This window comes from Leptonotus elevatus, chromosome 7, assembly GCF_054856555.1.
Source record: "Leptonotus elevatus isolate MCC_2025b chromosome 7, RoL_Lele_1.0, whole genome shotgun sequence".
Taxonomy (NCBI): domain Eukaryota; kingdom Metazoa; phylum Chordata; class Actinopteri; order Syngnathiformes; family Syngnathidae; genus Leptonotus; species Leptonotus elevatus.
The window spans coordinates 17,696,979-17,721,079 of NC_141245.1; the positions used below are offsets into that span (position 1 = coordinate 17,696,979).

Consider the following 24,101-nt stretch of genomic DNA (forward strand, 5'->3'; position numbering starts at 1 on the left):
ATATTTTTTTCTTTAAAAAAACCCCATTAAAAATATATATATATATTTATTTTTTTAAGACAAGGTTATTAAAAATTAGGGGCATCAGGTGATAAAATCGTAAATCGTAATTAATCGCATGACTTTACTAGTTGATTCACAATAAATTTACACATTTTATATCTAGGTTTTCATACTCTTGCTAACAAAAATGGAAAAAAAATGTTAAACTAATAAAAATAGTTCAAATGAATTTTGGACGTCTATAGCCGTCAATGGCAGCGAATGAGTTAAGGACGACCTCCTTCCAGTTGTGTCTCTTCACTGAGGTGCAAATTCAATTGGCCTCAGCGCTTCATAATCCCAGGTATTCGGCTAGGAAGATGGCCATGATCTTGGTCAGATTCTCCATGGTGGGACGATGGATGTTCTCCTCGTTGTCGTCCAGCGTGTGCCAGACGTCTGGGAAAGGCGTGGCGATGACGTGGAGGATAGGCACGCCTGCAGGACACGGGAACAAGCTTTGATTGGGTGGAAACGTGGCGGGCACATCAAGTTCACAGTTTTGCTAACGGATGACTTTGTTAATTTCGTCGCAGCCCTTCACCTCTACGGAGGAAGGGTACGTGATCGTCCTCAACCGCTCCGAAAGTCAAGTCCTTCCTGAAGTAGGGCTGCTCAGAGGGGTGCGCCGTCAGCAGACCCTGGCGATGGAGGCGTTTCTCTGTCAACGAAGAGCAAATGAAGGGGGCGTAAAGCAGAGCATAGATTTGCTTGCATTTGTCGCTGTAAACCCGGCGTGTGTACCTGCAGCCATCAAGCGGTTAAACCAGCGTTCCGTGTTGTCATAGTGGTTCACAATCATTGGGTTGGGAGCACCCAGAAGGTCGAGCAGCACAAAGAGGTCCTGTACAAACATGCCAAGTTTAATGACGTACCTTGACTTAGTACAACATAATATCTTAACTCATTCATTGCCGTTGACGGCTATAGACGTCAAAAATTCATTTGAACTATTTCTATTAGTTTAACATTTTTTCCACTTTTGTTAACAAGAGTATGAAAACCTAGAAAAAAAAATATTGTACATTTAGCACGGATATAAAATTTGTGATTAATCGTGAGTTAACTAGTGAAGTCATGCGATTAAAAAATGTAATCGCCTGACGCCCCTAATTTTTAATATTTTTTATTTTCTTTTATTATAATTTGAATTTATTTTTATTTTTTTAAGAATATTTTTTTAAGAAAAAAAAGATTATTAAAAATGTATTGCGTCCGTCAGGCGATTACTTAAAAAAAATATCCTAATTAATCGAATTACTTCACTAGTTAACTCACGATTAATCACAAATTTCATATCTGTTCTAATACAATTTTTAAAAAAATCTAGGTTTTTATACTTTTAACAAAAGTGGAAAAAATTGTTAAATAGAAATAGTTAAAATTTATTTTTATACGTCTATAGCCGTCAATGGCAGTGAATGAGTTAATAGACCAAAAAAGTTGTTATTTTATTCATTACTGTTTCTTAATCAGTTATCTGAATTTTATTCTGCCAAATATCGGAATTGGCATTGGTTTACAAACAAATCGACCGAGCCTTATTTCTTTTAAAATAAGGAATTAAACATTATATAATATTGTCCTTTACAAAAACATACAGTAATGATGGGATTAAATATAATGTAAAAGCCTTAAGGCGTTTTTGCCACTCTTTTTTTTATTCAACTATTTGGATACTTCAGTCATTTTTAAAGGATTTTTGCATAGATGCTACATTTTTTAGTTATTTTAAAAATCTCACGTACCCCATAGAGTGCCTTCACGTACTCCCATTTGAGAACCACTGCTATAGAGTATAAAAATAATACAGACACAGCTTTTATCTTAAAAAAACAAAACAAGGCTATTATAGTTAATGAAAACTAACGAAATATAAATTTGACACATTTTTGATAACGAAAAAAAAAAAACTAAAACTAAGGTCCTGTCCTTCATTTTCATCTTTTTCAATTAATATCATACATGAGTTTTCAGGGTTCATTTTAAATGTCAGTGAGAATTGTAGTCCACTTTATTACACACTAATTAGTGTGGTTTTTTTTACTTGCACTTGACAAAGACTCCATGTTTAAAAAAATAAAAATAAAAATTAACTAACTCATTAAAACTAACTGAATTTAAAAAAACAAAAATAAAAATTATAATGAAAAGTCCAAAACTATTATTCCTCACCAGAGTTTGTAACACGGTGGTATGCAAGGGGTCCGTATGATAGGGCGTGGCGGCCATGCGCTCGGCAAGGTGACGGGAGCCGTACAGCGAATCGGTGGTGGTCCATTTCTCAAACGACTCTTCCCCATCGAAAAAGACCAGCTGGAGAGTTAGTACAGGCTTCTGTGGAAAGAAAACGGAGTTGTATTGAAATGTAATTAGGTTCTACATAACCACAATGGATTAATAGGCCAGCCTCTGCTCGAGTGAATCAAAAGGTGAAAAGATTTTAAATGTTGTAGATTGTCACGGGACGCTCTACTACATCATGACTTCTGTGAGGTCATTGAAACAACAAAGCCTGTGGACGTTACAAAGAATTAAAACCATACCTGTGACCCTTAACACTCACTTGTTGTTTTAAAGACTTCAACTTATTATCCAAAGCGGTGACCAGCTCCAGCATCATAGCGCAGGGCACCGCGGAGTCAGTGGCCCCGATGAACACCCTGTGCGGGGCCCGGCTGTCCCGAGGCAGCACCTTGGTGTCGTAGTGGCACGCCAGCAGCAGCCTGCGAGGGGCCAAAGGGTCCAGAGTGGCGACGACGTTTGTGAATGTAACCTGTCCTTTCGGGGTGACGGCCAGAAACGTGTCCAGGTCTATGTCCCAGCTGGCGGACAGCGAGGACAGCACGGTTGTGATGTGCTAAAGCCGTGATAAAATCCATCTCTATGAATAAATAAACTGCAGATTTCCGCACGCAAAACGATGGGATGAGGTTTACCTGCCGCACAATCTTGCTGCCATGCGTCCCGGGCAGCCTCTCGATCAGGAAAGGCTTCAGGTGAACCTCCCACAGGCGCTTTCCATTCACTTGAGAGGCCAGGTTGTTGATTTGAGATGCAGTGTACTTTGTGGGTTGGTGGGCCCACTGGAAAGAAGACAAATTATGAGCAAACGCCAAAAAAGTCAACTGAAATGTCCATACAAGAGGAATATACCATTAATTCATGTATATAACAACTCCCCGATGCACTTTTGACTTATTTGGCTGAGAAGCTTAAAAGATAATTTCGAGAGAAAAAAGGTGTTCTTGTATGCACAAAAACGTACCAATCCATAAAATCCACCTCTTCTGTACACATATCACTGCATTACTTACTGCATACATAATCATTTTTCAGCTTTTTTTTCCTTGTTTGAATTCAATCTAAATTTCAGAAATTCATCTTCAGTGCTGCTCTTATATTTTTAGTTGTTTCTAAATTATTTCTGTAATATATTCGAATATATATTTGCAATTATTGCTGCTGTCTATGTTACAGTTTAAATCCCGAGGTGACTAAACACTCAAAACGTTTGGGTTATTATGTTTTGGGGTGAAATTTCAAGACAAACCAAAAAATACACTATTAATCTCTAAAGGTGAAATTAATTGGACCATCTCTAAACTTTTAACTTCATCAACCGTTCAATGTTTCAGTGCTTTTTGCACAACTTATTTATCAATCAACAACGGGCGCTTTCTCTGTGAAAATGTCAAGAAAGTCCACTTCTTTGCCTTTCATAAAGCTTTTCTCTTGGTCTCATTATGACGCCACATTAACATCTTAATGACGAGTCACGAAGGCTGTGTAAATGAACCAGGAAAAGTTATTAGTCCCTTCATGGACCAGCAATTCGTGCAAAAAGTACTGGCAACCTGAACGACTGGACATGTGAATTCAAACTTTTTTAAGGTCGAATTAAGTACACGTGTATTAATAGTGCCTTTTCGGATCCGTCTAAGAGTATGCATACAATTCCAGTTTATGTGAACCACACATACCACATGTTTAAATGGCTTAACATACTATTCCAGTGTTATTTCCACACCAGTTTATAATTATGTTTTACAAGTAATCGTTTTACCTTATTGTTGGACAATTGTGTTTTACAAGTAATCGTTTTACCTTATCGTTGGTTAGATCTGCAGTCCGCATGCGGTTCCGCTGGGGGATGTTGGACATGTAGAACATGAGGAATAGTGCGACCACCAACACACCGAGGAAGAAAACCCGCATCAGCCAGTCACGGTCGCTGACCTGCCGCGGAGGCAAGTTGTGCCGCCGGGAGGACTTCGACATGACAGCGGCTCCTGATGTTCTCTTGTCAGCGGGTTCAAACAACTACGTGTCCGTCGATGCAGCACGTGAGGGGGCGGGACTTGACGTAAGAACAAGCTTTTACGTCTTCGAAGCGCTTAAGTTTACGTTCGCGCATTTTGTAAAATGTTGTTTTGAAGACAACACATTCCCGTCATAATACATAATTACCGCCTTGCAAATAAACCCACAACAAAATAATCAAATACAATTAATTTAGATGTTAGCGCAGATGTTTGAAATATATTCACTTCCGGGTTTAGTTTGTTAGTTCTTCTTTTATTTTTATTTTTATGTCGGTTAGCCAACAGCATTTGTGGAGCACCACCGCCATCTTCTGGTGTATTAATTGAAGATCGCTCCGCTGACTCACGATTACTTCACAAAAATTTGATTTTCTTGTCCAAGTTCTTGACCTCATGCCATACGGCACATTATCCTTCGGTTTAGCTTGGACCAATTTCAGGTCTATATCTTAAAACCTTTCTTTATGTTTTGTATCAAATGGCGTTTACCTCTTCGGTGTTTATGAAAAAGCATATTATTATAGCCACTTACTGGCCGATTTAAACACTAATAAAATCAACCATGAAAGTTTAGATTTATGTTTTTAAAAAGTGTTCATTATGTTTACCCCCCCCCTCCCCCTGTATTTTTATTGTTTGATTGCTTTTAAACCATCATGTTAAGAAATGCTGAATAATACTATATTTTGTAAATGTTACTGTTGGGTTATGTGGAATTTAAACAACAACAAAAACAACTCAAATAATTTGACACGTAATTTAACGTGTACTTTCACCGACATAATTGACATTACATCAAAATACAGACCAAATGCTCTTACTACTACTGTATACAGGGTTGGCCAAAAACAAAGTGTTTTTCTTTTAATTACATTTACATTCAGGCCAGGGTTTGGGTTAATTGTATAATATTACCATCATTACTACAGCTAACAATAATTACAATACAATAATTGACAATTGAAATTTTAAATTTCGACCTCACTGACAAACATTTAGTGTAAACATTTCCCTGACTTTACTCATTTTATTTGGCGTAATAATAACGCTACAATACTTTTCCAGTTTTCTTTTTCCCTTCCATTTTAATTTTGACCTACTTTTTTTCCATCCCGCCATAATTTAATCCGCGAAAACAACCGGAAAAGGAAGACAATTTAAAAGGTTATGATTGGCTCTCCTATTTTAAAACCCGCTCTTTTTTCGATACCGATTGGTCAATGCGTCGGTCCAGTCCTGCCTCACGACACTTCCCTTCTCTACAAATACAACGTTAGCGGGAGTTTTCCGGAGCAGGAGCTACTTCTTCTCGCGCCGTCTTTTGGAGAAGCACTCGCGGCCGAAAGAATACTTTGGATACGTGCACAGGAGGACTCAGTAGCCGCTTCGTGGGAGGAACAACTACACCACACGCTGCCAAGATGCATGTGGTTAAGAGAGGTATGTGACAACTGGTCGGTTTAGTTGCTGTCTGTCGAGGTCTTAAGCTTCTTCGTATCTTGCGTTCGCACTAATTAACCTGTTGAAAGACAAAATTTTAATATTTTGTGTCGTTAGACTTTCGCAGCTAAGACGTTTTGTTACACGGGGACAAGTCGAGCCCGTGTACACAGTGTTAGCTAGCAGCAAACAACAGTTTTGAGTTCTAGTTGGACTAAATGAAGCTAAACATGCACGTTCGGTTGAGAAAAAAAACTTGGAAACGACTTTACCGCTCAATATTTGATGTAACGTCTAATTTCTGCGTCATTCTAAGCACATTTTCCCGACGCCTTTGTCATAGTTGGCGCCAAACTGTACTAATGTCAAGACGCGCGCATGCGCACACGGGACCAAAACCGTCATCTACCTTACCTATTCTACACATCAAATTATCCCCACCCAAAAAAAAAAAAGACCAGAAACCTCCAAACGAACGCATTAGAAATGTTCAAAAAAAAAAAATCGTCTAAAGTTTGTGTACCATGAGGCTGTTCTATGTCAAATTTGACCCATTAAGTGGATTTTAAATTGACCAGTGTGTTGCATTAAGGTAAACGGTGCAAATCTTATAACCGCACCTGGCTAATGTTGACATTTAAATAAGCAAATGTAAAAAAGAAAAAAAAAAGTTTGCATCTAAGATCAAAATGATCACTTGTGAATTGTTACCTTACCTTGGTATAAAAAGGTAATGGCATAGCGCAATTTTTTTTTAAATTTATTATTATACCATACTGACGTCCAGTTGTTGTTCTGTATAATTAAAGTTTTTCAACAAATCAAATGAGGTTCAGAGATGCAACTGAACATCTCTCGATAATTAGTTTTAGGCTAAATTCCAAATTTGCTCTCGTTTTTACTTTGGCACGTCAAGTTTTCATAATAGTAACAATAATGAATGTAATATTTATGAATGAAATGTTTTCTGAATCGTCAGATGTGAATTACAACACATGGTAAAAATCCGTATTGCACAAGCCTGTTAATGGTAATAGTTGAAATATCAAAAGGTGTGCTAGAAAAAAAGTAATTTTATAAATCGGTGTGAAAAATTTAGGGACACACACTATAGCCATCTCTGATCAAAATTTGCTGTGAAAGTGAAATCCCATTTCCATTGGCTGTGTTCCAGATGGCCGCCAAGAGCGCGTCATGTTCGACAAAATCACCTCGCGCATCCAGAAGCTTTGCTACGGCCTCAACCCCGACTTCGTGGACCCGGCCCAGATCACCATGAAGGTGATCCAGGGCCTGTACAGCGGCGTGACCACGGTGGAGCTGGACACGCTGGCGGCCGAGATCGCCGCCACGCTCACCACCAAGCACCCCGACTACGCCATCTTGGCGGCGCGCATCGCCGTCTCCAACCTGCACAAGGAGACCAAGAAGGTGTTCAGCGAGGTGATGGAGGACCTCTTCAACTACGTCAACCCGCTCAACCGCCGCCACTCGCCCATGATCTCCAAGGACACTCTGGACGTGGTCCTGGAGCACAAAGACCGCCTCAACTCTGCAATCATCTACGACCGCGACTTTTCCTACAACTTCTTTGGCTTCAAGACCCTGGAGCGCTCGTACCTGCTCAAGATCAACGGCAAGGTGGCGGAGCGTCCGCAGCACATGCTGATGCGCGTGGCGGTGGGCATCCACGGCGCGCAGGTGGACGCCGCCATCGAGACGTACAACCTGCTGTCGGAGCGTTGGTTCACGCACGCCTCGCCCACGCTCTTCAACGCCGGCACCAACCGGCCGCAGTTGTCCAGCTGCTTCCTGCTGGCCATGAAGGACGACAGCATCGAGGGCATCTACGACACGCTCAAGCAGTGCGCCCTCATCTCCAAGTCGGCGGGCGGCATCGGCGTGGCGGTCAGCTGCATCCGCGCCACGGGCAGCTACATCGCCGGCACCAACGGCAACTCCAACGGCCTGGTGCCCATGCTGCGCGTCTACAACAACACGGCGCGCTACGTGGACCAGGGCGGCAACAAGCGGCCCGGCGCCTTCGCCATGTACTTGGAGCCGTGGCATTTTGACATCTTCGACTTCCTGGAGTTGAAGAAGAACACGGGCAAGGAGGAGCAGCGCGCCCGAGACCTGTTCTACGCCATGTGGATCCCGGATCTGTTCATGAAGCGGGTGGAGAGCAACCAGGATTGGTCGCTCATGTGCCCAGACGAGTGCCCCGGATTGGACGAATGCTGGGGCGACGAGTTTGAGGCGCTGTACACGCGCTATGAGAAAGAGGGCCGGGTCAAGCGGTCGGTCAAGGCCCAGCAGGTGTGGTACGCCATCATCGAGTCGCAGACGGAGACGGGCACGCCGTACATGCTCTACAAGGACGCGTGCAACCGCAAGAGCAACCAGCAGAACCTGGGCACCATCAAGTGCAGCAACCTGTGCACGGAGATCGTGGAGTACACCAGCCATGACGAGGTGGCCGTGTGCAACCTGGCCTCCGTGGCGCTCAACATGTACGTCACGCCCGAGCGCACGTACGACTTCAAAAAGCTGGCGGCCGTCACCAAAGTCATCGTCAAGAACCTCAACCAGATCATCGACATCAACTACTACCCGGTGCCCGAGGCGCAGCGCTCTAACATGCGCCACCGGCCCATCGGAATCGGCGTCCAGGGGCTGGCCGACGCCTTCATCCTCATGCGGCATCCCTTCGAGAGCCCCGAGGCGCAGATGCTCAACATCCAGATCTTCGAGACGCTCTACTACGCCGCGTTGGAGGCCAGCTGCGAGCTGGCCGCCGAGCACGGCCCCTACGAGACGTACCCGGGCTCGCCCGTCAGCAAGGGGATCCTCCAGTACGACATGTGGCAGCGGACGCCCACGTCGCTGTGGGACTGGGCGCTGCTCAAGGAGAAGATCGCCAAGCACGGCGTGAGGAACAGCTTGCTGCTGGCGCCCATGCCCACCGCATCCACCGCGCAGATCCTCGGCAACAATGAGTCCGTCGAGGCGTACACCAGCAACATCTACACGCGCAGGGTGCTCTCCGGCGAGTTCCAGTGCGTCAACCCGCACCTGCTTAAGGACCTCACCGAGAGGGGCCTGTGGGGCGAGGACATGAAAAATCAGCTCATCGCTCACAACGGATCCATACAGGTAAGAGCGAGCACAAGATAGGAAATGGTACAAATCTGAGTTGTTGTTGTTTTCCCCTCTCTCCAGGACATTGCGGAGATCCCAGATGACCTGAAGCAGCTATACAAGACAGTGTGGGAGATCTCCCAGAAGACGGTGCTCAAGATGGCTGCCGACCGAGGGGCCTACATCGACCAGAGCCAGTCGCTCAACATCCACATCGCGGAGCCAAATTATGGCAAGCTGACCAGCATGCACTTCTTTGGCTGGAAGCAGGTACGTGTCGTGAAGAAGATGGTAGAAGGATAAAAGCATAGCCCATGTTTAGTGAAGATTGTCATCCATTTTGCTGTCTATCTACATCACTAAGCTTATCCAGTTTTCCTAGGTCGGGGGTCTGCAACCTGGGGCTCTGGAGCCATATGCTCTTTAGTCGCTCCCCTGTGAATTAAAAAAAAAAAAAAAATTGTAGAAGTGTGTGTGCATGTATGTATGCATGCATGCATGCATGTATGTATGTATTTGTAAGAGAAAATATTCCTTAAAATAATTAATAGCTTAGATTAAAAAAAAAAAGAGTAACATAGTCAACATTTGACTTGAGACGAAAGGTAGATTATTTTTTTTTATTGCCTAAAAATTTCCCAAAGGTGGCCATAAAATGTCCAGAGGAAGACAAAAAAAATGTCAGGGAATTGAATATTTAAAAAAGCAGAAAATAAAATTTGACTAGTAGTTATAAAACAAAAGAAACTCCGAAAATTGCCTTAAAATTGTGCAAAAACGTCAAAAAAAATACTATATATATATATATATATATATTAAAAAAAAATAAAATGTCCACAAAATAATAATACAAAAGGCTGGAAAGAAAATGTCCATACAATTACCAAAAAAAACTGGAGATTTACAAAAAAATAACAAATCCAAAAGCGGAAGATGAAAGGTAGAATAAAATGAACCTCAAAGTAATGGATGCTGCATATTTTTCTGTTATGGTGCAGCTCAAATGAGCTCTTGGGCCCTAACACACTGTCGCTCATCACAATGTTCAAATGTTTTGCGTCAATTTGTCCTTGGTAGTCATTTTAGCTACCACTTTTAAAATGGCGGCTTGTCGTCCATCTGGTCCCAGGGTCTGAAGACGGGCATGTACTACCTGCGCACCAAGCCTGCCGCCAACCCCATCCAATTCACGCTAGATAAGGAGAAGCTGAAGGAGGCGCCCGCCATGACCAACGGCGCCGCTGAAAAAACCTCAGAGCAGGACGCCAAGGAGCGTAACAAGGCCGCCATGGTGTGCTCCCTGGAGAACAGAGACGAGTGCCTCATGTGCGGCTCTTGAACGCTCCCTCTGCTATGCTTCTTTTTAACTCCAGTTTTGTTGTTTAGTGTTAATACTCTTAAATTGTAATAAATAAAATGTTTATATTTAACAATGGTGGGCCATGTTCATGTACTGCATTGACCGCAACCCGGAAGGTGTACTCACCTTGTCATATCAAGGATCTCAGTTGTCCTAGGTGCATTGAGGGGGGGAACCCGCTTCTTTAGCGTGACATTTTTAGCTCCTTGACAGTGATGTAGAAAAAATGGTGTATGCCAGATGGTTTATAAGCAGAGCAAGACTTGACAACTCACAGCAGGCTCTAAATGTAACAGGAGTACAGTTGGTCAGAATGTCAGTGTTGATTCTCAACTTTTAATTTTGACCCTCCATGAAATAACTACCGAAAGTCTCATTTATTTGACATGATCTTTTTTTGATGGGAAGGTCTAACATGTAAACAGAAACAGGATTCGTGAGGTTGCAAATGTTTAGCGCCAAGGTCCGTTACGGAACAAGGGAAACACAAAAACTTGAATTTATTTTTTTATTTTATTTTTATAAAATGAAAACATAATTTACATTTCAAATGTACACTTATTACAGCCCAGAGCAAACACAAGAGGAAAGATTATGTAATAAAAACACAGTACCCTCTCCTCACATCCTCACTGTTGTATGCGTTATGACCCCAAAAAATAAATTATCAAAACAGGAAAATTGTACAATATTACTGATTTGTTCAACATGGATCACTGCAGGCTATAAATAGCTCCATTGTACATAGAAACAATTATATATATAAAAAAAAACACTTTTTTTTACATGAGAAAAACAAGACTTGTAGACGCCTGAAAGGAGGAATACCGTAATAAAGGAGTGTGACTTATCGTCCGAAGAATTTAAAGCATGGGTGGGGTACCCAAACTATTGTTCATGCGTTTGGTTTCAATGCAATTGGGCTTTTTCAAACAGTTCCTTTGAACTTTTTAGAATTGCATGACAGTCACAGGCCATATTAGGTCGCCCACCCCTGATTTAAGGGTCCATTTGTCCTCAGTCAGTCACCACCAAACCATTCCACAAACAGCAAACTCAACTTCACTAATTTCCAGCTAGAAGAAGCCTTAAAGGGAAAGCGGCAATGGCAAATAAATGCACTTTTTTTTCTTTTTTAACAGTACCTGTTGATGGTGTATCATTTAGGTCCAGCATCATAAGGAACCTGAGCCAAGTATTCAAACAGTTCCAGTCATCGCAAACAGTTTTATCAGAGTTATCAAAAAGTACCGGCAGCCACAAAGCACAAACTTGTCTTTCTGTATGAAAAATAGATAAAACGGTATATAAATAGGGTTTTTTTTCACAGACAAAAGGGGGCCATTTGGTCTCCCACGTGTACAGTTAAATGATAACAGATGCACAAGTTGATTTTTTTTTTTTGTGTGTACAAATACAAGTATAGAAATAGCTTGAAATTCTGGGAAGAAAATATGCACTTTTTAGACCTTGAAAGAGAAAGAACACATTGTTTTTAGTAGGAAGTGACAGTTAGCCTAGCTTAGTTGAGCTTAACTTCAAGAGAGGCTGGAGGGGGTGAAAATTAATTAAGTCATCCATATGGCTTATGGTGTGTTAGCTCAATGATAAAAACGATGAGACGTTAGAGGGAAATGCTAATTAGCACCCAAAGGCATAGAATCAGCTGGTTATGTTTTAGCTCAATGATTAACTGAATGAGACATTAGATGAAGTTAGCAGAGCTGCCATAGAAAACGCTAAAAGTCAGCTTTAAGCGTTGTGGTAACATGTTAGCTCAACGATTAACAGGGTAATCCGTGCAAAGATACAGAAAAACATTCAAACTCACCCACTTAACTTTGTGGCGACATGAGCTCAGTGATGAAAAAGATGAGAGAATAGCGGGAACGGTAATGAGCACTCAAAGCCACTGATAACGCTACAAGTCACTACTCACTTAACTCAATGATGAAAGCTTTAGAAGACTTTATGGGGAAGCTAACTAACCAGGCAGCTAGTTAGCGCGAAAAATCAGTTGCTTAAGTTTAGCTCAATGGTGAGACAGTGTCATCCACTTGCGTTGTACTTATGTGCGGCTCACTGGTTAAAAGGAGAAAACAGCACGAAATGCTTATTGGCAAGCTAGTTAGTGCTCAAAGCCATAGAAAATGCTAACAGTCACCTATTTGTAGCTCAGTGTTAAAAGGAAAGAAGACATGGGCGAGAATTACTCATTACGCAGCTTTTAAAGCCAAAGAAAGGGCTAAATGTCATCTCACTTAGCTCAATGATTAAAAGATGAGAATTTAATTGGGAAGCTAACTAATCAGGGAGCTTTAGCTCGCCTTGAGCTGGTGGCTCAGTGATTAAGAGGATGATGAAATAGCATAAAATGTCAATTATGCAGTGCGCTCGCTAGCGCTTTAAGTTATACAATATGGTCAAATTCGCTCACTTTGTTTAATGAGGAAAGGAAGATAATGGAGGCATTAGCGGGACATGCTAATTGGCGCTTAAAGCCATGGAAAAGGCTATTTTAAGTCACCTAGTGTGGCTTGTGGTGTTGTGTTAGCTTAATGATAAGGATGATGATGACATTAGTGGGAAATGCTAATTAGCTTGCCAGTTAGCGCGCAAAGCCAGAGAAAACGTTAAAAAGTGTCAACAATTGAGCTCGGTGACAAAAGAATGACAAGACATTAATGGGATATGCTAATTAACCAGGCAGCTAGTTCACGTGGAAAGCACTTTAAAAAAAAACACACACACTGAAACCACTTACCTTTGTGGCTATGCGTTAGCTCAGTGCTTAAAAGGATGATGAACCATTAGCATAAAAGGCCCATTAGCGCTCAAAGCTATAATAAGCGCTAGCAGACTAGCGAAAAAAAGATGTTATGTGTACAAATAAATCCAGTACTAAAGGTCCTCAGCGTAAACGATGAGGGGCCACGAGTTTTCCGTAAACTAGTTTGTTCGTCACCCAGTTGTCGTCGTATGAACACACATATTCTTGTAGTCCCATCAATTTCAGTACAATATAGATTACATCGATAGGTGAGCGTGTACCTCACAGGCGTCATATGTACATTACTTAAGACTGTGTAGCGCTAACGGGACTTCAAGTGCATTGTGGGAGATGTAGTCTAGCATGGTGTTTTTGGCTGATTGGCTTGCAGGAACAGTGTTTAGGCCTCTCCAGGTGATTTCAACAGTCTCCTCGAACGTAGGAACCATACATCTCATACTTAGAAAAATAAGAGGCTCATTGGGATGGGGCTGGGTGGGGTAAGGGGTAATGTCTCCAGTTTTAAGGCCGCCCAGTTGCGTTCACTCCCTCTTGGGCGGCGCCTGGTGCGCGGTGGGGTGCGCGGCGCGCTCGCCCTCGCCCAGGTGGTCGAAGAGTCGGTTGAACTTGCGCAGCTGCTCGCTGGCCGTCACGCTCTCCACCTGCAGCCGCTGGTTGTTCTCGCGCAGGTTGGCCATCTCGGCAATGAGCGCCACTTTGTCGTGCTTCTCCTGAGACGACACATAATAAATATAGGATGATGGGTGACACGTAGTATGCAAGTATGCATGACATCGTAATGTACAACAGTTGAATTCTTTACATTCTATTTATTGTCATAAGTATGTTAAGTATAAGTATGCAACATTTCCACCCTTTTATGTGAACAAGAGTATGAAAACTCAGAAAAAATATTGTACATTTTATTGTACATTTAGAACAGATATAACATTTGCAGTACAACAAAGCTGAGTAGACTTTACACCAAATCTGATCGTCTTTTTTATATGATATCTTTTTATATTTTGCATTCTACGCTAAATCTGTGATCGACTGTAATGTCTTAATTTGCGCGATTGATCAATGACATCATTGACTAAATGTTCATCAGCGTTTTCTCTCTTTCTTACTCAAAGAGTGTGATTCACTCACTCTTTCCAGGTCGTTGTTGAGCTGTTTCAACATCACCTCCAGATGGTGAAGACGCCCTGACAAATCGTTGGGCACCTCATCGCTGCAAAAAATTTAATAAAAATCACACATTACTTTAATGATCAACAAGAGACGTGTGAGCGCCAAGAAAAGTAAGGTACCCGCTGAATGTGGGTGTGGTCCGAGGCGTCTGAGGAGTGGGAAACTGCACAGGACTGCTGGTAGGCCTCATGTCCACGGTGCCTCCTCGTGTCTCGGTTAGTGAGAAGAGCGACACGGCTCTCTGTGCTACAAGTCGAAAACACGCAATTGGAGTAAAAGTTCACATTGTTGTCCACTAGTGGTAATTTATGCAAATTATCCACCTTCATAGACTTTGGCAGCGTTGACCAGACTGGACCACTCCAGTCCACAAGCCGTGTCAGGCAAGGGCATGAGTCCAGGATCCAACCTCCTCAGCGGGGGGACTTTGTCTCTCACCTCAGTAAGGGACAGTTCAGACGCAGACAGCGGCACTGAAAGGAAATTATGCTCGTGAGTACAACTCTGGTGTTAAGCCACTAAACGAGAGGCGGCCCCAACTCACCCTTCTTGGGCTGCGCGTGATTGGACGAGGTGGAGTGCTTGCGTATGGGCAGCGTGCACGTGAAGAGCATGTCCATTGGGGCTGACTGGTTTTCCGAGTTGGCAAAGCTGGCGTCTCTGCGACCACTGCACAAAGACTCGTCGGAAAAGGTGCGTTGCAATGTGCGTCTGGGGGACTGCGGCAGAAAACAATATCACAATATCAATCAAATGATCAATATCACTAACATTGTCTCTTTTGTGTATAATTATCTCTAAGCTACAGATCCAATTCAAGGCTCGGGGTTAAGATTTGGCACAATAAGGCAATTCAAGTGTAACTTATTCATTAATCGTGATCGAAAATCGTAATCGAAAATCGTAATTTTTCTTCCCTTTTAACAGATATTCAAAGCATTTTCCCATTACTTAAATATTTGGTTTTAACTATTTTCCATGATTTTTGATTATAAATTAAATTCATTAAATAACCATACATTAAAAAAAAGGAAATTAGCATCAGCAAAACATAGTTTTGTATTTTTTTGCAAATGTAGTCGAGCCCTCAGATGACTCCATAAGAAAACTAGCTCTTAATAGCAACAAGCTTCTCCCCCACTGTATAATGTGAGTTCACTACTTAGCAGCAACCAGCAGAGGGTGCAATTTGTCCACTCATGCGGTAGAAACTAAAGCAGAATGTAAAAAAGTATTCATGTCAGGTTAGGTCAGAGGTCAGCAACCTTTACTAGTGTCAAAAGAGTTATTTTAGGCCAAATAAACAACCAAAAATCTGTCAGAGCTGCAAATCCTTAGAACATTGTGGTGAACGAAACAGTGCGTTAGTCTAATATAGTGAGGGCTCAAGAGCCGCACCATAACAGAATAGATGCAACATCCATACTTGAGTTTCAGTTTCTTCTACTTTTTTTTTTTTTTTTTTTTAAATCAGACTTCGATACTTTTTATTTTTTTTTAGACTTTTCTGTCTTTGACAAATTTTAGACAATTTTGGCAATCCTATGCACACATTATGGTAATTTTCTACCTGTCTTCTTCCTTTTTTGGATATTTCATGGCTATTTTTTAATTACTTGTTTATTGCCTTTTGCTATTAATTTTCTGACATTTTTGGCAATTTTGTGGACATTTTAAGGTAACTTTTTGCCTTTCTTCTTTTGTTTTTAGACATTTGATGGCTACTTTTTGAATGTTCTCTTTTCTGGTCTTTTTTAAAATACATTTTCTGACATTTTTCTTCTTCCAATTTTGTGTACATTAAATTCGGAATTTTATGTTTTTCTTCTTCCTTTTTAGACATTTTACGATCACTTTTTGGACATTTTTAGGTATTTAAAAAAATGTTTTTTCCATCTACCTTTCATTTCACTTTTTCTGAAAAATTATGAATTCAGAATTCATTTTTTGAATATTTAAGTATTGTTAATTAATTCAAATAACATTTTATCTCAGGGAATTAAAATAAATATGTAAGAAATAAAAGAATTTATATTGCAATTTTTTAGAGAGCCACAGGAGAGGGACTAAAGAGCCACAGGTTGCAGACCCCGGGGTTATGTGTTAAGTAAAATTGAAGCCGTACTCAACTAATATGCTCATTTACATGAGCCTTAAACCACTTTGCAAAATATCTTAAAAGTCTGTGTGCACGAGTGTGTTTGGTCCTCACTGGATCTCGCTGCGGAGACTCCCCGGGGTTGTCCATGATGATGAGTTTCTTCAGGTCGTCCTCGATGGTGCTCTTGTACGTCCGCCGCGGAGAGCGCAGGTCTCGCAGCGACGCTCGCAGTCGCGGTTGTCCGAACACGTTCTTCGAGTTTATGTCCACCTGGCTAAAGACAACAACACACAAATGCACAAGGTTAGTAATTGACAAGACACCCAATAAGCACAAACAGCGAGTGAAAACATGAAAACCAACATTAAGCGAAAGAAGTCCTATCATGGATTTATTCTCCCACAAAAATTTGCTCACTCAAAATTGTAATAATATGGCTCAGTTTGCTAACGTCATCGTGAACAAACCCAGATGAGCCGTGATTGGTCGTTACCTATTTGCTGAGCACGCGTGATGTCATCTTCATTCAACAGCAAATGTAAATATATTTATATATTTCTAAGGTATTAATTGTATATTTAAAAACAATGACGTTATCAAATTAATTCTGGCCAAATTAACATTTTACTGCTGAAAATGAGTAAAGTATCCCCCTTTCAGATCGGAGGTATTAACATACGTACGTCTTGCTGTTGCTGCTGTCGGAGCTGAACGAGGTGTTTGCGTTGCAAGGTGACGGGCTGACATCTTCGGCCTGCCAGGCGCTTTGCCTGCTCTTTCCGTAAAATGCCTTGGGGGCGGAGCTAGAGAGAGGGGTGGAGCTCAGGTGGGCCGAAGTGGGCGTGGTGGTCGCGGCGCGGATGGGCCGGGCTTTGTCCGCCGTGGGAGTCTTGTAACCCTGAGGTGTGTACGCTCTGGAAGACAACGACAAAAGCTTGAATACGATGAAAGCTGAGCATGGCGAGCTTTTTTCCTTGACAATCATGTAATGTGTTTAATAATATATGTGCTCCCTTAAAAATGTTGCTTCCCATTAAGAATACCAAGGGTGGTAGTTTTTCTGTTGTAGCTCAAAATTGGTAGCTGTGCGCGGATTACGATTTAGTCATATTGCTGAGTGTGTCTTATTACCTTGGTTTGAAAGCATCCATTTTTTCAGCACTGGATTTAGGAGGCGGGAACGTCCGAGTGTGGAACCCTTTGTTCTGATTGGCCGTTGCCGAAAAGCCGGGCGACGACTCCCGTTTATTTGCATCCGCCCCGCCGCCACTCCTTCCCACGGACAGCTCCTGGTTGTAAGGGATAGCCCCGTGCGATGGCTTGTGGGATTGGCCGCCGGCAATGTGGCGACTGTTTTGATTGTTGTAGTAGGCCGGCGCGTCAATGCCGCTGTCGTTGGATCCGCCTTTGTTGAGATGGTCCGGATCGGGTTCGGCGGGGTCGCCCGGAAGACCCCCGTTCCCTCTGTCGCCTGCCGGTCCTCCCTCGAACCAGCGCTCGTCGCTATGGCTGCTGGAGGCGTTGCTGGACAGCGTGTTGCTGCTGGAGTGGCTGGAGTACTGGGTCTCACCCTGTGACACGCGCAGAGGTGGTTAAGCAAGGAAGGTGAATAGAAAAGAGTGACAATTTCCTATCGTGAATGAAACCTTTGACTGTCTGTTTGGAGACTCTTTCCCTTGGACGTCTTGTCTGAGTCTCCTCTGGCCTCCTCCAATAGCTTGCACCCTGGACACTGCTGCAGGAACATGCCAGAGGGGTTCTACACACAAAACACGACATCAAACTTAACCATAGAGGCCTTGATCAGGTACTGCAGCGTTTTAATGAGCTCGAGTCCTTATTTCAAGTTCAAATTAAAGATACGTACTGCAAATAAAAATAGTAAAGTCAAAGATTTATTAGAATCTTTAAAGAAATAATTATTAGGTATTTATGTTTGATTTGATAGGTGCTCTATAAAGTTGAGAGCTGAGGATTAAAAGTCGAATAAAGTTAAAAAGAAAATGTAAATACACGATTTCATATAGTCAGGTTTCTAAAATTTAGAATAAACTAAATACCACAAATGAAGGCTAAACTCTGAGCAGAAACTTGTAGTATCAAGAATACAGTCATATTATGACAATAAAGACCTAATTTCCTGAGAATACAAAGTCATATTATAACATTAAATTAATACAGTATTTTCTCACTATAACACGGTTTACTTTTCACAGTTTTGCTGTTTCACAGATTTTTTGGGGTCAATTTTGCATCTTAAATGTATTCTTTTTTAGGAAGGTTGGAACATTGACAGAGTTTAAACAAGAGAGAAATATGAGAAAATGTAAATGCCTCTAAGAGAACTGTGAATAAAGTGTGTGGTGAGAGGTATTGCAGCCTTTAAACATTTGGAAGAAATGCAAAAAATAAAGCTGACTACGTTACGGATTTCACATATTGCAGGTATTTTTTGGAACGTAATACCAGTGACAAACGAGAGAACACTGTAATATTGTGAGAATAAAATAATAATATTTTTATAGTACTGATAAGGTTGTTCTATTAAAAAAAAAACATTTATAAATTTCCAACAAAAAAGTTAAAATTTTAGAAGAATAAAGTCACAATAAATGCGTGAAAAAAGTAATTTCAAAATAATAAAAAAACACAAAAAACAATCCAGACTATCAGAAGATACTGAGCAGCTCTGTTCTTTTCTGACCTTTTGATTTTACAATTGTTCCACTCTAGAATTGGACCATTGATGCAGAGTGTGAACAACTTGGTGCACTTTCAAAATGGAGGCCAGCTGTAGTCTGGGGTCCAACGTACCAGTTTTGTAGCGCTCCATCGTGCTCTCCTGACTGGTGAAGCCGGACGACGATTCTCCGCTGGACATGATGTCCATGCTGAAGTGGGGCTCGTAGGGCAACAGGGCGCGCTGTCCTGGTCCGTATCTGCACCGAGCACAAAAACAAACAAACAGGATGATCATAGTGCACAGTAGAAACACATAAGCCAAACACAGTATGACGTCAACTGTCCCAACTTCGAGACATTTGCATCCCTTTTGCATTTCAGTTGAATTAAACCAGAGTCCGTTGAGAATTCTTCACAAGCTTGCTCGTCACAGTTGGTTTGACTGACATGATCGAGAAGAGACGACACACACTCACCTGTCAGGCGAAGGTTTGTAGCGCACAAAAGGCCCCGGTGTGATTCCAGGTGGCCCCATGGTGGAGAGGCCCACCAGGCCCGAGGAAGGCGACGAGAAGCTGGCCGAGGGGTTTCTGTAAGGCAGCATTCGATCACCGCCTGCAGCTGATATGTTGTAGTGGTTCTCCGGGTAGCTGACTGGCCTGAGCAGACACAGCAGAGAGAGAGAGAGAGTGCAGCGGTGAAGCAAACATTGAGATACTACTCGAGTTTGTGTCAACATGAAATTTATTGTACTTATTATTGTACCAAAATTAAATGGCAACCCACACTGATGCAAACAATCTTCATTATTAATTAACAATATACAACACAGTCCCTATTCATTACTCCACGCTAATCCTCATGCTTAAGTTCAAGTTGTTGCCTTTTATCATTCATTAACATATTTCTTACCTCTTGGAGTTGAAGTGCTGAGGCTCCCTGTAGGGAACAGGCATCAAAGCCTTCTGAGAGGAACGCAGCGGCGGAGGCGGCGGTGTGGCGCCCATGGGGGCCCACCGCTGCGGGTTGGGGGTGCCGTGTAGCCCCTGAGGGACGGGGACCGGGCTGTCCCAGCGCCAACCCGAGCGAGGGGAGGGTCGGTAGCCCACGGCCAAAGGCTCAGCTTCGGGCTTGTGCTCCATGGTCTTCATCTCATATTCCTCTGTACAGCCCCTGAAACAGTCACAAAAAAGAACGACTCAATCACAAGCGCCCTTCTCTTTTTGTGAAGACCCGAACTGCATATTAAAACTCACAATTACGTGCTGAAAGCACACTTTGTAGAAAACAGCAGACGCATAATGGCAGCTACTAATGAGCTCCCCTGACACTGACAGGAGCAGAATGAGAGGAGAGGAGACTGATTATTGGCACAACAGGACTCTATCTCGCCTACTGAGGGACGGAGGTCAAGTATGTGTGTGTGAATCGCGGTCCAATCGAATCAAAGAGCTCGTCACGCAACGCCTCTGTCAGCATATACTGTAGAAGATACACATTTCCTACTCTCTGTGAGCATTGTCATACGGAATATTGTATTTGCTTGAAGAAAAAAAAAAACTCCTGGTTTTCTGACAATTATTTTTGGGGAGCTTTGCTTTTTGTGTATTTTTTTTATGTTCCGTTTTATTTATTTATTTTGCCATGAGAAAAAAAAATTAGAAAAACGGGGGAAAATGTTCAGGAAAAATTACTCAGAAAAACAATAACAACAGAAAACCAAGGGGGAAGAAAATGAAAAAAAAATCCAGAAAAACAGCACCAGCAACGAGTATTGTATTATTTGTTTCCCTCTGAACTCCAAGTGACTTGTTGCAGACTCTCTAATGGCGGACACTTTCCCGCATATGCACCTTCAACTGTATGACTTACTGCCTCGGTTAAGGTAAGGCATGTACCGTAATTAGTAACACACTTAGTATTGGTAATGTTTTATGCTGTATTTTACTGTATATTATCATTCTAATGTAAGCTAGGTATATCGTTTTATGGAGCAAGTAAGTATACGAATATGTCAATCGATCGGCATGATTTTAGTAAGCTAACAGTTAAGTTCTTACGGAAACGTATTGGATGTGGGAAAGTGTAGTAGAATTCTGAAATTTAAATAACTCAGAAAAACAGAAGCTGGTGCTGTTTTCCGTAATAATTGATTCCCATTTTTCAAAAAAAAAAATTCCGACAGGAAAAAATATTCAGAAGAACAGATTATTTTTTTTTTAAACAAAGCTCCCCTGAAAAAATTGTAAAAAAATATCAGGTGCGCCCCCGAAGTGAATACAATACGCTTCCGTACAATCAGACTAATGCTGACGATTTTATTAAATAACACTAAGTAAAACCTTAAATGAAAAGTGGATGACATTTAATTTAATCAATAATTGTGAAATAACTATCAGAGCTCCAACGTAGCGGGGGTACATCAGTTATACTTGGACATTTGTGCTGATTAATCCAAGTGGTTTGGTAAATTACGCCGTCTAATATGTATCATGCGGATACAATGAAGACAACACACATCCTACTACATAAAAATGACGTAAAAGCAATGTATCTCCATTGTAGCATTTCCATATCCTGCTTTGTCAAAGTCGTACATACCCAAAGCGCCTACACACGCGCGCACGGATGGTCTCGTCCCACACAGCTGGCGCCCCCCCAACGTGCACGCAAGGTTAAAGCCACTATGGCCATCTATCACACCTTCCCTTCCGCCGTAACCGTCAGTCTCAGAAGCCGAGGCAGAGCGGTGGCAAACCTCGCTCTTCTCTCTATCTCCATTCCGCCCACTCCCTTTCACCCTCGCTCGGCGCTGTTGAGACACGTTGTTCTCCTCTTGGCGGCCCCGCCTTCCTCTCCCTTTATCCCTCCCTCTTTAACCGCAAAGCATTTTTAATTAATCGCATCCACTCGCTTGTATTATTTATTTATTTTTAGCTGCCTTTTCCCCTCCCTCCTGTGGATTCGAGTCCTTAATCTCGCGCAATCGGCTTGCTTGGCACAGAACGCCAAATGAGCGGGAGAAGAGAGAGGCAGGGTGAAGAGTGAAACAAGACTCTTAATTACTAGCTGTACCAATGCCACAAAGTGTGTGCGTGTGTGTGTATGTGTGTTAAAGGGTTGAAAGTTGGTGTAATTAAACGGCCTCCGACATTAAAGCGCTGTGACTGCAACGACTGTGTTCGCAAAGTATCCCTTAAACACACGCAGACATGCTCACACAAGTCAATACTGCAGCCTTCAACCACTTTACAGCATCATGAGACATGACTCATTATCATTATCTTATTCATTATAGCCAAGGCCATACTGGCCTGGGGTGTAAAGAACTCGTAGGAAAAAAAAGGTTAAAGTGAATGCCAAATGCTATTTTTTATTTTTGCTGCTTTCCCTTCACACATCCAAGCTTGTGCCTGTTTGCTCACTTCCTCTTTTCGCACCCTCCCACACAAAATTCTGCCCACCATCTCAGCCGTGCTTTTGTGTTGGTGTCAAGGGTAATGATGGGCATTGGACTGAATGGCATTTGGCAACACAAAAATTGAGTTATTTTGTAGATATACCGTAACAATAAATGTGAAGCCGCATTTTTTTTTACTATATTGGCAGTGTCCTCCTGAAATGCGGCAAAATAACAAGTCCATGAATAACGCACCATAACGCTAAATCAAGAGCCACTCGGCACATACTGTGCAGAGTGGGCCCCGAACCGTGAGAATCACCTGTCGCCATAAATCCACATTTCAAGTAGGTCTCCTGCTATTGTTTGTGAATGCACCTTCCAATTTCTTCTTGGTTATAGGCTCTAGTGTTGTCTCATCACTGGGCCTTTTCCCCCCCGTTACAAATGAACTGAGTCGGGTATGGTCGCAGCCTGGAGACCTCGGCGCTCATGTGGACCTCGATCTGTGGAAGCTCGATGAATGGAAGTTGCCAAAGCCAGTGCCAGCAGATATCAGATAGATAGATAGATAGATAGGCAGATAATAGATAGATAATATTATGATCTAACGTTAGCGTGTCATGTTAGCAGCTAACCCTAACCCTAACCCATAAAACCATATCAACATTTAAATACTACTTCTGCTACACTTGAGATATTATGCTCTAACGTTAGCGTGTCATGTTAGCAGTTAACCCTAACTCTAATCCTCTAACCCATATAAACATTTAAATACTACTTCCACTACACTTTAGATAATATTATGATCTAACATTAGCGTGTCATGTTAGCAGCTAACCCTTAAAACCATATAAACATGTAAATACTACTTCAGTTAGACCTTAGATATTATGATTTAATGTTAGCGTGTCACTTCAACAGCTAACCCTAAACGTAACCCTTAAAACCATATAAACATTTAAATACTACTTCCGCTATACTTTAGATAATATTATGCTCTAACGTTAGCATGTCATGTTAGCAGCTAACCCTTAAAACCATATAAACATTTACATACTACTTCAGATAGACTTTAGATAATATTATAATCTAACGTTAGCGTGTCATATTAGCAGCTAACCCTTAAAACCATATCAACATTTAAATACTACTTCAGTTAGACTTTAGATATTATGATTTAACGTTAGCGTGTTATTTCAACCGCTAACCCTAAACGTAACCCTTAAAACCGTCTAAACATTTAAATACTACTTCCGCTCACCGATTGAGCTTCCACTCATCAAGTCGCGGTATCGACGCATGAGCGTTAAGGTTAATTTCATTTTGAAATTCATCCGAGCTTCCGCTGTTGAGATCCAAATGAGCGTTGAGGTCTCCACGCTGCAGCCATACACTCTTGAATTAACTTTCCAAATACCGTACTGTAGGTCTGTTTTGGACTCGTTTCGCTAGCTTGTGGATTTAGCGCCACCTGACCGAGATGATTAGCATCCTGACACGTGTCGACTTTGTCGTAGACAGTTGTAGCAGAGAGAATCCGGTCACTTTTCAAAATTAAATAAGTCCTCCGCTCCATTTTGGCAATTCCCAAGAAATCAACCAAACTTCTAACAATTAAATACAAAGATCCCTCTTCAAATAAA

General features: G+C 41.9%; 3 protein-coding genes across 3 annotated transcripts in view; 1 reads left to right on the forward strand and 2 right to left on the reverse strand.

Moving 5' to 3' along the window:
* Positions 1 to 334: 334 nt before the first annotated feature.
* Positions 335 to 4,215, reverse strand: qpctla (glutaminyl-peptide cyclotransferase-like a). Its single transcript, XM_086080807.1, has 7 exons — positions 4,150 to 4,215; positions 2,982 to 3,128; positions 2,609 to 2,902; positions 2,218 to 2,379; positions 787 to 886; positions 587 to 703; positions 335 to 480 (listed from the first exon to the last, which is right to left on the reverse strand). The coding sequence occupies exons 1-7, from the start codon at positions 4,213 to 4,215 to the stop codon at positions 335 to 337; spliced, it is 1,032 nt and encodes a 343-aa protein (XP_085936933.1).
* Positions 4,208 to 10,381, forward strand: LOC147171330 (ribonucleoside-diphosphate reductase large subunit-like). The gene is made up of 5 exons (XM_086081454.1): positions 4,208 to 4,408; positions 5,645 to 5,807; positions 6,982 to 8,963; positions 9,030 to 9,218; positions 10,078 to 10,381. Exons 1-5 carry the CDS (start codon positions 4,214 to 4,216, stop codon positions 10,285 to 10,287), a joined length of 2,739 nt encoding a protein of 912 aa, XP_085937580.1. The 5' UTR covers positions 4,208 to 4,213; the 3' UTR covers positions 10,288 to 10,381.
* Positions 10,382 to 10,802: 421 nt separating this feature from the next.
* Positions 10,803 to 24,101, reverse strand: part of sipa1l3 (signal-induced proliferation-associated 1 like 3) — a 55,096-nt gene continuing 41,797 nt past the window's right edge. Inside the window, exons 12-23 of the mRNA XM_086081453.1 lie at positions 19,968 to 20,228; positions 19,532 to 19,714; positions 19,188 to 19,312; positions 18,020 to 18,132; positions 17,505 to 17,944; positions 17,057 to 17,287; positions 16,485 to 16,647; positions 14,817 to 14,991; positions 14,596 to 14,745; positions 14,392 to 14,518; positions 14,231 to 14,312; positions 10,803 to 13,809 (exon numbers count right to left, since the gene is read on the reverse strand). Coding sequence (XP_085937579.1) covers positions 13,621 to 13,809; positions 14,231 to 14,312; positions 14,392 to 14,518; positions 14,596 to 14,745; positions 14,817 to 14,991; positions 16,485 to 16,647; positions 17,057 to 17,287; positions 17,505 to 17,944; positions 18,020 to 18,132; positions 19,188 to 19,312; positions 19,532 to 19,714; positions 19,968 to 20,228 — 2,239 coding nt within the window. The 3' untranslated portion in view covers positions 10,803 to 13,620. The remainder of the gene's footprint in view (positions 13,810 to 14,230; positions 14,313 to 14,391; positions 14,519 to 14,595; positions 14,746 to 14,816; positions 14,992 to 16,484; positions 16,648 to 17,056; positions 17,288 to 17,504; positions 17,945 to 18,019; positions 18,133 to 19,187; positions 19,313 to 19,531; positions 19,715 to 19,967; positions 20,229 to 24,101) is intronic.